At 52.8% G+C, this 12,852-nt stretch overlaps 5 protein-coding genes across 5 annotated transcripts; 1 reads left to right on the top strand and 4 right to left on the bottom strand.

Annotated features, from left to right (window-relative positions):
* Positions 1-1,579: 1,579 nt before the first annotated feature.
* AYL99_02512 (casein kinase II subunit alpha) lies at positions 1,580-2,798 on the bottom strand (the record flags this gene model as incomplete). Its single annotated transcript, XM_018834028.1, has 4 exons — positions 1,580-1,687; positions 1,748-2,167; positions 2,244-2,617; positions 2,684-2,798. 4 exons carry the CDS (start codon positions 2,796-2,798, stop codon positions 1,580-1,582), a joined length of 1,017 nt encoding a protein of 338 aa, XP_018696652.1.
* Positions 2,799-3,322: 524 nt separating this feature from the next.
* AYL99_02511 (hypothetical protein) lies at positions 3,323-4,408 on the top strand (the record flags this gene model as incomplete). Its single annotated transcript, XM_018834027.1, has 1 exon — positions 3,323-4,408. One exon carries the CDS (start codon positions 3,323-3,325, stop codon positions 4,406-4,408), a length of 1,086 nt encoding a protein of 361 aa, XP_018696651.1.
* Positions 4,409-4,519: 111 nt separating this feature from the next.
* AYL99_02510 (hypothetical protein) lies at positions 4,520-5,745 on the bottom strand (the record flags this gene model as incomplete). Its single annotated transcript, XM_018834026.1, has 5 exons — positions 4,520-4,875; positions 4,953-4,973; positions 5,031-5,328; positions 5,392-5,628; positions 5,689-5,745. 5 exons carry the CDS (start codon positions 5,743-5,745, stop codon positions 4,520-4,522), a joined length of 969 nt encoding a protein of 322 aa, XP_018696650.1.
* A 670-nt stretch (positions 5,746-6,415) lies between these two features.
* Positions 6,416-7,963, bottom strand: AYL99_02509 (hypothetical protein; the record flags this gene model as incomplete). Its single annotated transcript, XM_018834025.1, has 1 exon — positions 6,416-7,963. The coding sequence occupies one exon, from the start codon at positions 7,961-7,963 to the stop codon at positions 6,416-6,418; it is 1,548 nt and encodes a 515-aa protein (XP_018696649.1).
* Positions 7,964-8,520: 557 nt separating this feature from the next.
* AYL99_02508 (hypothetical protein) lies at positions 8,521-11,358 on the bottom strand (the record flags this gene model as incomplete). The annotated part of the gene is made up of 1 exon (XM_018834024.1): positions 8,521-11,358. The coding sequence occupies one exon, from the start codon at positions 11,356-11,358 to the stop codon at positions 8,521-8,523; it is 2,838 nt and encodes a 945-aa protein (XP_018696648.1).
* Positions 11,359-12,852: the final 1,494 nt, after the last annotated feature.

Here is a 12,852-nt window from a genome sequence, read left to right as displayed (position 1 = left end):
GGGTGGTCTTCAAAAATGCTGACAAGCTTACCTTGCTCCTACGAACGTGCTGCAAAATACGGAGGAAAGCATCCGAATCGACAACCCGAACGGGCCCGAACAACAGACCTCAAGCACGGTAGCAAGGCCTCACGGCAAGAATTGATGTATTCAAAAGTCTATCGACAATGACTCAACCACCTGAAGAAGCTTACAAGAAACCAGAAGTGCGAAGAGAGAGCATGTCGTTCATGCAGCCTCCCCTTAGCGCCTTGGCACCCATGACATCAACGAGCAACCCGTTTGCTTCCATTCCTTCTCCATCAACGAGTCGCGGATGGTCAGACAGGCATGTCTTCCAGGAGGCATGGTCTTGGAGAAACTACTAGGCTGCGAGATGACAATGCAGCAGAATGACCGGGTTTCATTGCTGCGGTCGTTAGTTGATCCCCCCACGATGCCAGACGACAGCGACCAGGATCCCGACAATGACTCGCATTTTCAACTTGAACCAATCCCAAATTCAGCCCAGACGAAGGATGGCTTGCAAGCAAGTTGCCCCAGTGAGCGAGGACATTCGAGCTTGACCACGGAGGATACCAGGAATAATGTAATCATCGGCCCACACATCAAGCTTGCCGTAACAATCAGACCGACGATAAAACTTGGGGTAGATCTGTTGCGATAACCGTAATGCATCAAATGCAGTAGATGAGGACGGGTGCTTCATAGCATGTAGATTTGTTCTCGATCAACAAGCTCGAAATTAAACACTGCCGACAGTGCGACAAGACATGACGAGAGCTCCGTTGACTTTCGTCACCTTTTCTTCCCATCAAGTTCGTGTTAAAGGGACAGGGGTAAACTGGAGACCTAGAGTTCGAGAGAAAACTACAGATAGAAAAAAGAAGGAGGGTGGGAAAGAAAAGCAGAAACAGGTTCTCAGCCGAGGGCGGAGCAGCTTGTGAAAGGAGACAGAGAATCAGTCAACCTTGCAAGAACAATTCTCAACGCAACTTCGTCATGACAGCTTGGAACGTCTTGCCCACAGAACCAAGGAACGCAGAGCTCATCGATGACGGAGGGAAAGTCTTCTGAGCCCTTTGCCGGGTTGATCGTCTTCCTCAGTTTGGTGTTAGAGGCCAAATGATGGCTTTCGTACGGTTAATGCCAGCCTTGCGATGGGCAGATAGGCCAGTTCGGGTTCGGGCTCGGGTACGGAGTCACAAGATAGTCACGGAGCGAGGAAAATTTAGGCAACTATACGATATGAGAATGTATTACGCTAGGGTAAAAAAATTGAGTTGGGTTTCTTGCAACACAAAACCCCTTTACCAGCTCCTCATCCCTGTCCTGACCCTGAAGACAATTTTGCGGGCTTTATCGTCATCTCGTCCTGGCCTTCACTGGTCTCGAGCCTCCACATCTTTGGGCCGTTTCTCGAACCGGATGTTCTTGCATTGCCGCGGCGCCGCGGAGATTGGATCATCGTCATCTCTCGTCACTCATTCGGAGAAACCTCCTTGAATGCCTCATACTCTTTTCCTCTGCGAGAACCACTGCCAGAAAAGGGTTGGCGGACGTAGCAGCCATGATCATATCACGAGACATGATTCTGGGAGTTCTGCTGCTGCTGTTGCTGTGCTGCCGCATTCCTGACCGGGGCAAAGTAAGGATGTGCCATTGCTTCCTGTGCAGTAAGACGCTCCTGGTGCAGAACAGTCAGCCTCAAGACCACTGTGTAGTCAACAACCTGCGTGGATCATACCTGGTGATCATATCTCAACAGCTTGTCCAGAAAGTCAATAGCTTCTGGGCTGACGAAGCGTTGATTGTCCGCATTGACGAAGCTCTGCCACGGCTTCTTCGGGAACCTACTAAGTATGTCGTCATACTGCGCGTCGAGCTCAATGTCGTAGCGGTCGAGGTACTCAAAGAGATCGTCTGTACCCAGAACTTTGGCGATTTTGACGAGCTGATCAGAATTGCTATTTCCGTGGAAGAAGGGTTCTTTGCGGAAGATCATGGAAGCAAACATTGCTCCCAAAGACCACATGTCCAGAGAGTAATCATATTCCTGGTAGTCGACAAGTAACTCAGGCCCTTTGAAGTAGCGGGAGGCCACGCGCACGTTGTACTCTGTGCCTTGGTGGTAGAATTCAGCGAGACCCCAATCGATCAGCCGAAGCTATGTAACCCAGCATCGTCAGCATATTAACCGTGGTCACAATTCAGCAAATCCTGAACAATCTGACTATGCTCACCTTTCTTTTCGCATGATCGATCATAACGTTATGCGGCTTCACATCTCGATGCATAATCCCTTTGCTGTGACAGAAGTCCAAGGCCTTGAGCAATTCAAAGATGTAGTAACGCACGTCGTAGTCCACGAAGCGGGGGTAGAGGGTCCGGAAATCGGTGTTGTCGACGTTCTCAAAGATCAGGGAGGGCGTCTTGCTCTGGCTGTCGCGTACCACGTCCAAGAGTGCCACAATGTTGGGACCCCCAGCCAAGTTCTGAAGGATCTTGATCTCACGCTTAATTTTCTTCTTCTTGACCGGCTTGAGCACCTTGATGACGCATTTCTGGTAGTTCACGATGTTGATACCCTCAAAGACCTCAGAGTATTTCCCGCGACCTGCACACTCCCCGTCAGTTTTATTCCCCCTCATGATCCATGTGCCGTTTCATCGAAAGCCCTCACCGATTTTCCTGACGATTTCGTAGTTCTCCAGCACGCCCCACGATATGGCTACCGAATCGTAGTCCCAGTATGACCGTGGCATGTTGGCGTTGACGTCCGCGTAAACTCGCGCCATGGCTGCGGTTGCGTCGGCTGCGGTGCGAGGAGATCGTGGGGCTGTGTCATGCGTTGGAAGACGGGAGTGCAGGGTAGGGCTAAGGAGTGCAACGACGTCGTGGACAGCTGTGAAGAGAAATCGCACGGCCACCCGTAGCAAGACGGCCACTGACTAACTGCCTAGTGACTGAAGGCAATCGGCCAAACAATGAAGATGGAGAAATAAGTGGGTGGAATTGAGGGAACCGAAGTTGTGGCACGGAAAGCGATCTGTGGTGTGGTAGCCCAGAGATCTGCATGCCATCCCACCTAGGCAGGGATCTGGATTTGACATTCGCTACCACCAACGGATATATTTTCCCCGGCACCACCAAGCTGCACCACAACTGCAACTTTTTTTTCACCAATTTGGAACTCAGCACTCAACCTCTGTGCAAAACGCTGAGATCTGTGCTGGAGCTCGACTCGAGAGCGGCCCCAGTAACAATATGCTCGTCGTTGCCCTCGAACCGGCGCAGAGTTGCGTCCCCCAAAGCCAACAACATGCCTTTTCACGACCTTAACGTGGTGTACACTCCTAACCATGTAGACCTCTCTCATACACTCGCCTTTCATGCCGAACTGGGCTATTCAGTGGTCGCTATTTCTGTCTCCGTCACAGGGAAACTGCCCCCAACACCTCAGTCTATCCCTTTGTCCTCAATCACCATTCCAGCAAGTATCAACACAGTCCTCACGCGACTGACGCTCACCATCTCAGACGCCACCCAGAACCACCGCCTCTCTCAGTTCTCGCCGGCATATTCTTTGCTCGCCCTTCGCCCCACGACAGACAAGACACTTCAACTCTGCTGTACATCCCTTGAGTGCGATCTGATATCTCTCGACTTCTCCCAACGACTATCCTTCCCGTTGAAATTCAAAACCATTTCCGGGGCACTACAGCGTGGGATTCGTTTTGAGATATGCTACTCCCCTGCGGTTCAGGCAGCAGGAAACAATGAGGCGAGGAGAAATTTGATCAGTGGTGCAACAGCCTTGATTCGGGCAACAAGAGGCAAGGGGATCATCTTGAGCAGTGAAGCCAAAAATGCCTTGGGAGTGAGAGGACCCCATGACGTGATCAACTTGGCGATGATATGGGGGCTGGGACAAGAGCGAGGAAAGGAAGCATTGTGTGAAGAAGCCGGAAAGGTCGTGAGATTAGCCCGTGTGAAACGGACAAGTTTTCGAGGTGTGATCGATGTCGTTGACGGGGCTGGCAAAGCCTCAGCCGCTATCAGGGCCGGAGGGGAGAGCAAGGAGACCAGTACGCGACATGAAGCTGTTCATAACCAAAGGGCAAAGGGAAAGGAGCAGGAAACGACCGTCAATGGATTGAAACGGAAGGCGTCCGAGTCGATCCTTGTGCCTTCTGCGGATCAGGACAATCGGCTCCCAGCAGAGGAAAAACCACTTTCAAAGCGCGAGATCAAAAGGAGAGCAAAAAAGGCGAGAATGGAAGGTGGTGATGGTAGTAAGGCAGGGCCCGACGACGCGAATATACTCCGCGTCCAGGATACCCCTGCGTTAGATTTTCCTATCAAACACGAAGCACTTTCTGATAAGAAAGTGTCGCCCAAAAGCTGAGGACCAGGATTGCCTTGCCTAGAGTCCGGCTTCAATATACACGAAATGAAATGCAATAAGTACTGTCCGATCCATGTCGTCCACGTCCTCAAAACCAAGGGGTATATTCATTCACTGTTGCGGTTTTTGCGTTTCTTTTTGGGAGTCTATGATAACGTAGTCGGTACAGGTGCTCTTCTTCCAATGCCTAACGTCAAGGCGTTCTTGAGCGTGAGGGTTGCAGGGTCGATGGTATCGAATGAGCCGATCGAAAACCCGCCGCTTGTCGCTGAGGCGGCCACCGCAGATGCGGCGGATCTGCTTGAAGAGGAGATTGTCGATGTTGTCGTTGATGATGACGATGATGATGATGTTGATGACGATGATGAAGAGGATTTCGTGGTTGTAGTAGTAGAAGTTGTCGAGGTTGATGAAGGTATCGCTGCTGACGATGAGCTTGTGCTGGTAGTCGAGCTCGAAGCTTCTGGCTTAGGAGCCTCCCCTGTTTTAGTAGGCTCGGCCATGTTAGACGGGACGCTGCTGCTAGGGCCAGAAGGTATCGTACCAGATGTCGTCATCGCAGAGCCTGGAGAAATGTCAGCGACGTGATTTCAAACTTTCACGATAGCATTGGGAGACATACTTGATGACTCGCCAAAGAAACCACCAGGAGAGACAGTCCCGGTCGGTGCCGCAGCTGGTGGAGCACCAGCTACCGTCACGCCAGTCTGGACGGCTTCGGATGCTGGGATGGACGAAAGACCAGGCGTAAAGGACGGATTGGTGGATGTGAACACGGCAGCATCGCCCATTCCTCCCCATTCCATGCCAGAGGGTGGGCCGCCAGCACCGCACCAGCACCCGGGAGGAGCATTCATCCACTGAGTGACATAGGCGGTCACGGTGCTTCCAGTACAAGGGGACACAGCGGTCACGGTGGTCTGCAATTCGCGATATCAGTACTGCCAAACTTGGCACAGGTTGGCGCATTCCAGACAACTCACCGTCTCAGTCATAGTACTGGTCATCGGAGGCGGGCAACTCATTGGAGGGCAGCTTTGAGCTTGAACGACATTGGTTGGTGCAGCTCCCCAGGTCGAGGTATACTGATTGTTGTAGCCGTTGCCACCACCGTTGCCACCACCCCAAGAGCCACCCTGCCCACCGCCGTAGCCAGCGCTACCTTCATTTCCCCAACTAGAGTCCCCAGAAGGAGGACCCATGTTGGAACCAGCCGAAGCCTATCTGTCAGTCAGCCAAGAAGTAACACAAGACTCGGGGAGGTTGCAGAGGCCACGTACTTGCGCCAGGCAAGCAGCCAAAACGGAAAGAGTGAAAAAGGAGCGGACAGCCGGCATCGCGATAGAATTGAGAATTGCTTTTTCACAAAGGAATGGCAAAAAGGAGAATAGAAATTAGATGCTGAACCAGCAACAAAGAACGAACGACTCTTTTGGAGGGGGAATGAGGAAGATGGGAGATGGAGGATGAGAGATTTTTCTGGCGAAACTTGCGACTCTAAATGGGCATTTTGAAGTCCTCCTGGAAAGGGGACATGGACGAGGAGCCAAATTGAAGGGAGCTGGCTGTTCTCGGTGTGATGGGCTTCCGGACAGCGGCTTCAGACAGCGAATGCCACGAAGTGAGCATGGTAAGAGCCCGGCAAGGAGAGGCGAAGTGGTTGCAGCGGGCTTCCATCGGGTCGCGATTGGCCAACCTGGATCTCAAACACCAGCTGCGACGTTTGCTTCTTCATCAGAGTCTCGAAGTTGAAGCTCCGAGTGGCTGGAGGGTATCAGGTTGAGGTTGAATTGTTCCAGACAATGGCTGCTGAGACACAGGAGGTGTTTCAAGCTGGGCGCTTGGCACGGGACCTGCAACAGGATAGTCTCTTCACGTCTCTGATTGGCCAGCCTTATCTATCTAGGCGATGCTCTAATAATACAGAGTACAGCCTTGCAGGCTCGGAGCGCTATCTCGAAAGTCACTCCATGATAGTCCCGATCCTCCTTCCCCAGACCTCGACTTTTAGTCGTCCATCTTGGCCAGCAGTCCTCGGACTTTCGCCACGACATCCTCAACCTTGACAAGCACGCCCTCCTTTTCCGGATCCCCTTCTGGCAGACCCATCTGCTTAACCTTGACCTCACCACGTGCCTGTTCATCTTCACCGAGGATGACTGCAATTGGTGCCCCGGCACGGTCTGCCTCCTTGAATTGTCTTTGCAGCTTCGCCTTCTGTTTCCAGAAAGTCTCCGCTCTTATACCGGCATCCCGCAGAGCAACGAGGATGTCGATCCGCTCCTCAAACATTCCTCCAAAGCCAGAACCGCCAAACGCCATGACATAAGCGTCGGTCCTGTTGCGAGTGATGTAACTGAACTTTTCACCCTTGGCAATCCTGGCTTTGGTAATGGCAATTATGCGATCAATGCCAAAGCTCACACCCACGCAAGGGATATTGGCATCAGGCCGGAATCTTTCGACGAGGTGATCGTAGCGACCGCCCGCAGCCACCGATCCCACACCCACAGACGGGTCCTCAGATCTGTCATCGTCTTCGGAGATTTGTTTCTTTTCCCTCTTGGGAATACCGTTGGTAGCGCCATTCGCAGCAACAGGTGCCATGGGAGGTGCAGAGTCGGTCGCCGGAGCAGGTGTGCGTGTCGGGGCAGAACCCTCGGTGACGACTTCGTAGATGATACCCGTGTAGTAGTCGAGGCCACGTGCCAGAGACAGATCAAAGGAAATCTTGTCCAGAGCCTTCCACCTCCGAAGATAACGCATCAGTATCTCCATCTCTTCAATGCCCTTTTTCGCCTTAGGGTTGCCCATGAGAGCCTCGTCTTTCTGTAGCTCCTCCAGTAACTCTTTCCCTCCCTTCCTGGTGACGTACGTCTGGATTTTGTCCGCGACTGATTCTTCCAGACCCTTTTGCTCAACCATCTCCTTCTTTACTTCTGCCCAGGGCAGCTTGTCGAGTTTGTCGACTGCGCTGGATATCGTTCTGATCTTTTCCGCGGGGACGCCGCAAACTTCGAACAGCCCGTCCAATATTCTTCGGTCATTGATCTTGATTGTGTACCTCCCACTCCACTCCAGCGTTTCGAAGACCTTGACGATGATTGAAATCATTTCGCTATCGTTGAACATCGGAGCACTCTCGCCCGCAAAGTCGATGTCGCATTGCCAGAACTCGCGCATGCGCCCTTTCGAGATGGCAGGTTGATCTCTCCTGTAGACCTTTCCTATTGCGTATCTCCTCCACGTCTCAATATCTGGATTCATGGCCAACCATCTGGCAAACGGCACCGTCATATCGTAGCGGAGTGACAAGAGCTCGCCGCCTTGGTCCTGCAAGTCGTAAATTAACTTGGAATCCTCGCCATATTTTCCTTTTAAAACCTCTTGCAGCTCAAAGACGGGAGTGTCCAGCTCTAGACCACGGTAGTGCTCGAAGACTTTCTCGATTTGCCTCCTGATAGCTTTGAGCAGGTCGATGTCCTCACCAGACCAGTCTCGCGTGCCCTTCGGGTTCTTCACCACATCCTTGCTCTTCTTCTTCTCCTTTCCCATCGTAGCGCAGTACCGTGGGCTACAGCGGAGGTTTGAGGGCGGGAATATGGAGTAAATGCGTCGACTGACTGGCAGACCTGTGCTACACGTTCGTAGCAGACTGCGCATGTATGGATGTCAGGGTGGGAAATCCGGTCAAGTTGTCTGAAAATGCGGTACAGTCAGTAAAGATTATTGAGTACAGTACGTCACGTGATTCCCCCATCTGACTCATTTTGCGGGATCCTTCGCATCGCCCATCTACTGGCATACATATCCAGGCTCGACGCAGTTCCTTCATCTTTCTGAGGATTTTGATCAGGTTTCTCTGAAGTGAGACAGCCACTGTGGTATAATACCCTTCAGGAAAGACCCAGCAGACCTCAGGCTCTTGGCGTACGACATGTCAAGCGCAGCATTAACTTCGTTTACGATGCGTACTCGGTAGATCTAGATTGGGAACACTTTTTGGTAAGAAGCTATCGCAGATCATCCACCACCTACGTGGACAACGACAGAACCTACGACCAGCTGATATAAAGCCTTAATCATCCAGAGGGACGACTAACTTGGTGGTCCTACCACGTAGTTGAACCCGGAATATGCCCTGGACTGTAGCTCCCTCTTTGCGGACTGCGTAGTACGCCGCCAATGGCCCCCGCCGCCGCTGGACTGCCGTTGTTCTTGCCCCTACTGCTGCCACTGCCTTTGCGACCATTCATATCGTACTCGGTGGTGGTTGGCATTGGCGGAATCGGGTCGGCGTCTTCAAAGTCGGCAGAGAAATTGCTAATTCCGCCAGCAGAGCGATTGGTGTCCGATCTCGGTCGACGCTGGTCACCCGAAGGGAGGGTCTTTGCGTAGGCAGCGAAAGGCGACCCTTGGACCTCGGGGATGACGGGGCTGTTGGGAAATGCTTGAAAGCTCCCAAAGGCATAAGGGCGGGCGTGCTGCGGAGGAGCTCGAGTACCAGGCAATTCACCTTCTGGCGTGAGAGGACCGCTGTTGCTGAGCATCATTTGTCTTTGAGCCATCTCTTGTTTCTCCAAGATGTCAAGTTCGCGCAGATTGCTTTCCCATCGCAGCCTCGCACTCCTCAGATCCCTGTCCAAATTATAGATCTCCTGGTTTAGCTCGGCCTCGCGTTTCTGTTGTTCAGCACCCTTGGCGTTCGACTCGGCAGCTCTTCTCTCTTTCTCATTTAGTCCTTGGGCGTTGGCGTGAGTGATCCTGTCGTGCTGCTCGGTCAGCTTAGAATTGCGGGCAGTAAGACGTTCTTTTCGCGTGACAATGGCGTTCAATTCCTGATTGACGCAAGCCTTGTCGTCATGCGCTGTCGAACGTGCCTTTGCTAGAGCATCGTTGGCTTCAGAGAGAAGTTTCTGCTGTTCATCGTGCGTTTCTTTGGCGGTGGCGTGGTCTTCACTCTCATCATCAGGCGTGGAAACCAGGTTTTCCAGAGCAGCGTCGAGCTCCTGGGTCGCATCTTCAGTCTGTCGAATGTTCCGTTCAGCTTGTAACAATTTCTGTCTTTGCTTTGTGTCATCACTAGCGGTTTTCAGTCGAGTATTGAAGCTGTCTACTTCCTTTTCCACCTTGACTAATGCGGTTCTGTGCTGACGGCGAACTTTGGTGAGTCGATTGCGGGCTTCGTTTAGCCTGGCTTCTGCTGTCGAAATGGAGTTTTTCAGGGTGGTGGTAGGCGACGACGGTGTTGAGGATTGGCGAACTGACGCCGGGGCCATTGAGGCGGGCACATCTTTATCCAACAGCATCGGCGTCTTGACCATGATGGATGCAAAGCCTTCGTCTCCCTCGCAGCTAATGAATGTACAGGTGTAGGTGCAATTTGGCGCAAGACCCGATATCGTACCCGCCCACTGGGCACCGGCGCCGTCATGGCGGGAGGAATCTTCGACCGGCTCGAGGGATACCGCATGCCACTTGGCGCCATTGATACGAACGTAGAAAGGCCTGCAGTCTGTTCCCTGAGGAGGCTTTGATGCTTGCTCCGACTCATAGATGTAGGTTGCTTCAAACGAGATCGACGAAGGTTCCACATTGGTGATCCAAACGAGGTCTTGGTGAGATGTTTCGAAAGGGCTGCTTTCCTTATTCCCAACACTTGGGAGAGCCTTGTTGTGCTCGACCTCTCGTAAGACATGAACCTTGGTGCTGGCGAGAGCAGCCCAAAATGGCTGTCTGCTTCTGACGTGGTTTGCCTGACGCCTGCGCTTCTTCGCACTCATGCCTTTGCTGTCCTTGCCGTCTTTGAACCCAGGGGTTGGGGGTGGCTGGTAATCGACAGACGATGAGACAGCCGTCGGCGCGGAGCCATCCAGCACCGAAGCATCCGACACGGATCCCGCTGAGGCTTCAGTATCTATGCGTTTCGATTTGGCTGTTCCTGTGGTATAGGAGGATATATAACGCCGAAAGCTTGCCATTACGCCTTGAGCGATTATGTGTATGGCAAATAGACTCCGAAAATATGACGGCGCGCCGGGACTGTCGCCAAAATCATGATCTGAGGGTAGAAACTTCAGATAGTCCATCAGCCCCGTCTGGGAGAGGAGGTCGACAGGTATCAGATTCGAATAGAGAAACCGACGAACATCTCGACTCCGTGCCAGGTGCAGCAGCAGCACTCCTGCCACGCAGAATGTATTGACTCTGCTGTTCTTGCCAGAACTGCCATTTCCAAGCGTAATCGCAATCTGTATCTGAGCCAAGTCGAGCGCGAAATTTTGAGCCCACGTCCAGAGTCCGACCCACAGTCCAAAGCAGATTGCATCCACGATGGCGGTAGTACTGATGTTAGGGACACCAGCCGATCCCTGGAAGATGTCGAGCAAGGAGATTAGCGAAGCTGGGGCACCACCTCCTGGCATCAGGGTCAAAGACGCGAATAAGGCCTGGACAATTGTCAAGACCATCGACGGTAGTGCGAGAAGGACGATCAGCAACGAGACAGTATCGCAGGCGGGGCGAGAGCGCAGGATTGTCGAGGCCAGGTGCAGGGCGCTGATCTCATGGGAGGACCTGGATCGGGAAGCCACCATATCACCTCGTCTTTGATGTAACATGGCAGATCCATTCGTCTCCCACTTTGTCTCCTTCTCTTTGACAGCGCCCGAATCGGGCTCGCCGGGCGCGGGGTGAGAATTGGGAGCACCTTTGGACAAGTCCTGCTGCGATTCGGAAGTAGCTGCGAGAGATCGATCGTTGGCTATAGCACTCGAAGGATTGTCGGTCGGGCTGGGTTGTGGAACAGGGTCGGTTGGGACAGGGCCCTTTGCAGTGCCATTGAGATGACCATTCGATTTCTGTTTGGTGACACGTTTGCCAGGACCTACAAGACCGTTCTCATGGCGGTTATTGTGCTGATGCTTCTTCGCCGCAGGGTTTCGCGGCATGAAGATCTGAAAGACTGGTGATGGGCTCCGTTCCAGTCGGCTTGGTGACTCCTTACAGGTCAGCAAGCCAACTGGAGGGATATAAAGTCCGGGTCGGCCTCGGTGGGCAAAAGGAGAGACGGATGGGAAGAGCGAAGTGAGTGCAGGACAAGGCCGTCTACGTATATGGTGGATAAATGGCTCGCGAAAGTCGTGGTAGCGATATTGCCGGCAAGGTGGAAAATGCGGGAGTGAAGAAATGCAAACGGAAGTGAAAAAGCTCCATGGGCCAAGTCAGAATCTAGATGTGGATGGCGGATGTGGATGTGGATTTGGATTGCGCACTGGCATGGGCGTGGGTTGGCCGCTGCCACTGGGGCCAGTAGTGGCCACTTCTACTTAAGATGTTTAACCCATACAGGCCCCCAAAAGACAGAAATCGTTTAGTGTTGGTGTGTCCGATCCCCCATCATCGTCATCAATCAGCCTTTTTCCCTGTTCGTGAGATTCCTGGTAAAATGGTACTTTCTGCCAGTCATCTTATCCCGGACCAGCGTACGGACGACTCATTTCCCGGATGGAGAGCAAACACCTCAAAATGGCACTGGGCCAAGGTGACACTCCTACAAGCAAACAACTGGAAGAGGGGCAGGCGAGTCGAGTCGAGTGGGCTCGAATTGGCCGAGGGCACCAGAGGTGGGTTTTCCTTTACTCATTTTCCTTGGGCGCAGTTTCAGAGAAACACCTGATCGCATACAACACCCCAGGATCTCCTACAAATTGACCTGCATCCCGGTCGACCCTCGCTTCGACCGGAAGTCGCTAATAACATTTGAGCTGGCATCTGCATGAAAGAGATAGAGAAAAAAAAACACAAGAGCCTGACGGGTGCTGCAATCAGATGTGAGGGACTTCTCAATCTACGTGATTCCCCTTAGCCTCTCTGGGACACCCCCATGGCGTCGGATAGCTGCCATTCGCCCATCTAGGGGAGGGAGGAACCTGAAACACAAACTTCGCAGTTCCCCCGTGCACCCGCTAAATCCCACCTGCTGGACGAGGTTTGGGAGCAGATGCTTGGTTGAACAACGCCGCTCGGGCCCCCGGAGACCTACGTGGAGTACCGAGACTCGAGCACTAACAAGCCCGCTAGGCCCGTCATTCCCTAGCAGTGGTGATTGACAAGGCCTCTCCAAAATTGAAGCAACAAAGAGGCGTGCTCCCAAGCCTTTCCTAGCTGCAGCATATGCACCACACACAGCACAGGGCAACAGCCTAGCAAAGTTAAAAGCCTCCGAGAGGAAGAGAAAAAAGGTCCCCTACGCCAGGTGCCGACCGCTGCCGACTCGTCCGGACGGCAAGCCATGGTTCATGATGTGCTTCCTGCAAATCTCTGTCCTACCCCTCATCAAAACTTCATTTTGCTCTAAACTTGCGCTATCTGTCGATCATGGATTTGATGGCCGCTGCAAGCCGGCGCCTTTCCCAATTGCCGACACATCCTGTGCACAACAT

The sequence above is a fragment of the Fonsecaea erecta genome (genome assembly GCF_001651985.1).
Source record: "Fonsecaea erecta strain CBS 125763 chromosome Unknown Scaff2, whole genome shotgun sequence".
Taxonomy (NCBI): Eukaryota; Fungi; Ascomycota; class Eurotiomycetes; order Chaetothyriales; family Herpotrichiellaceae; genus Fonsecaea; species Fonsecaea erecta.
Note: the sequence above shows the minus strand (reverse complement) of the source record. Positions and strands in the feature narration are given on the sequence as shown.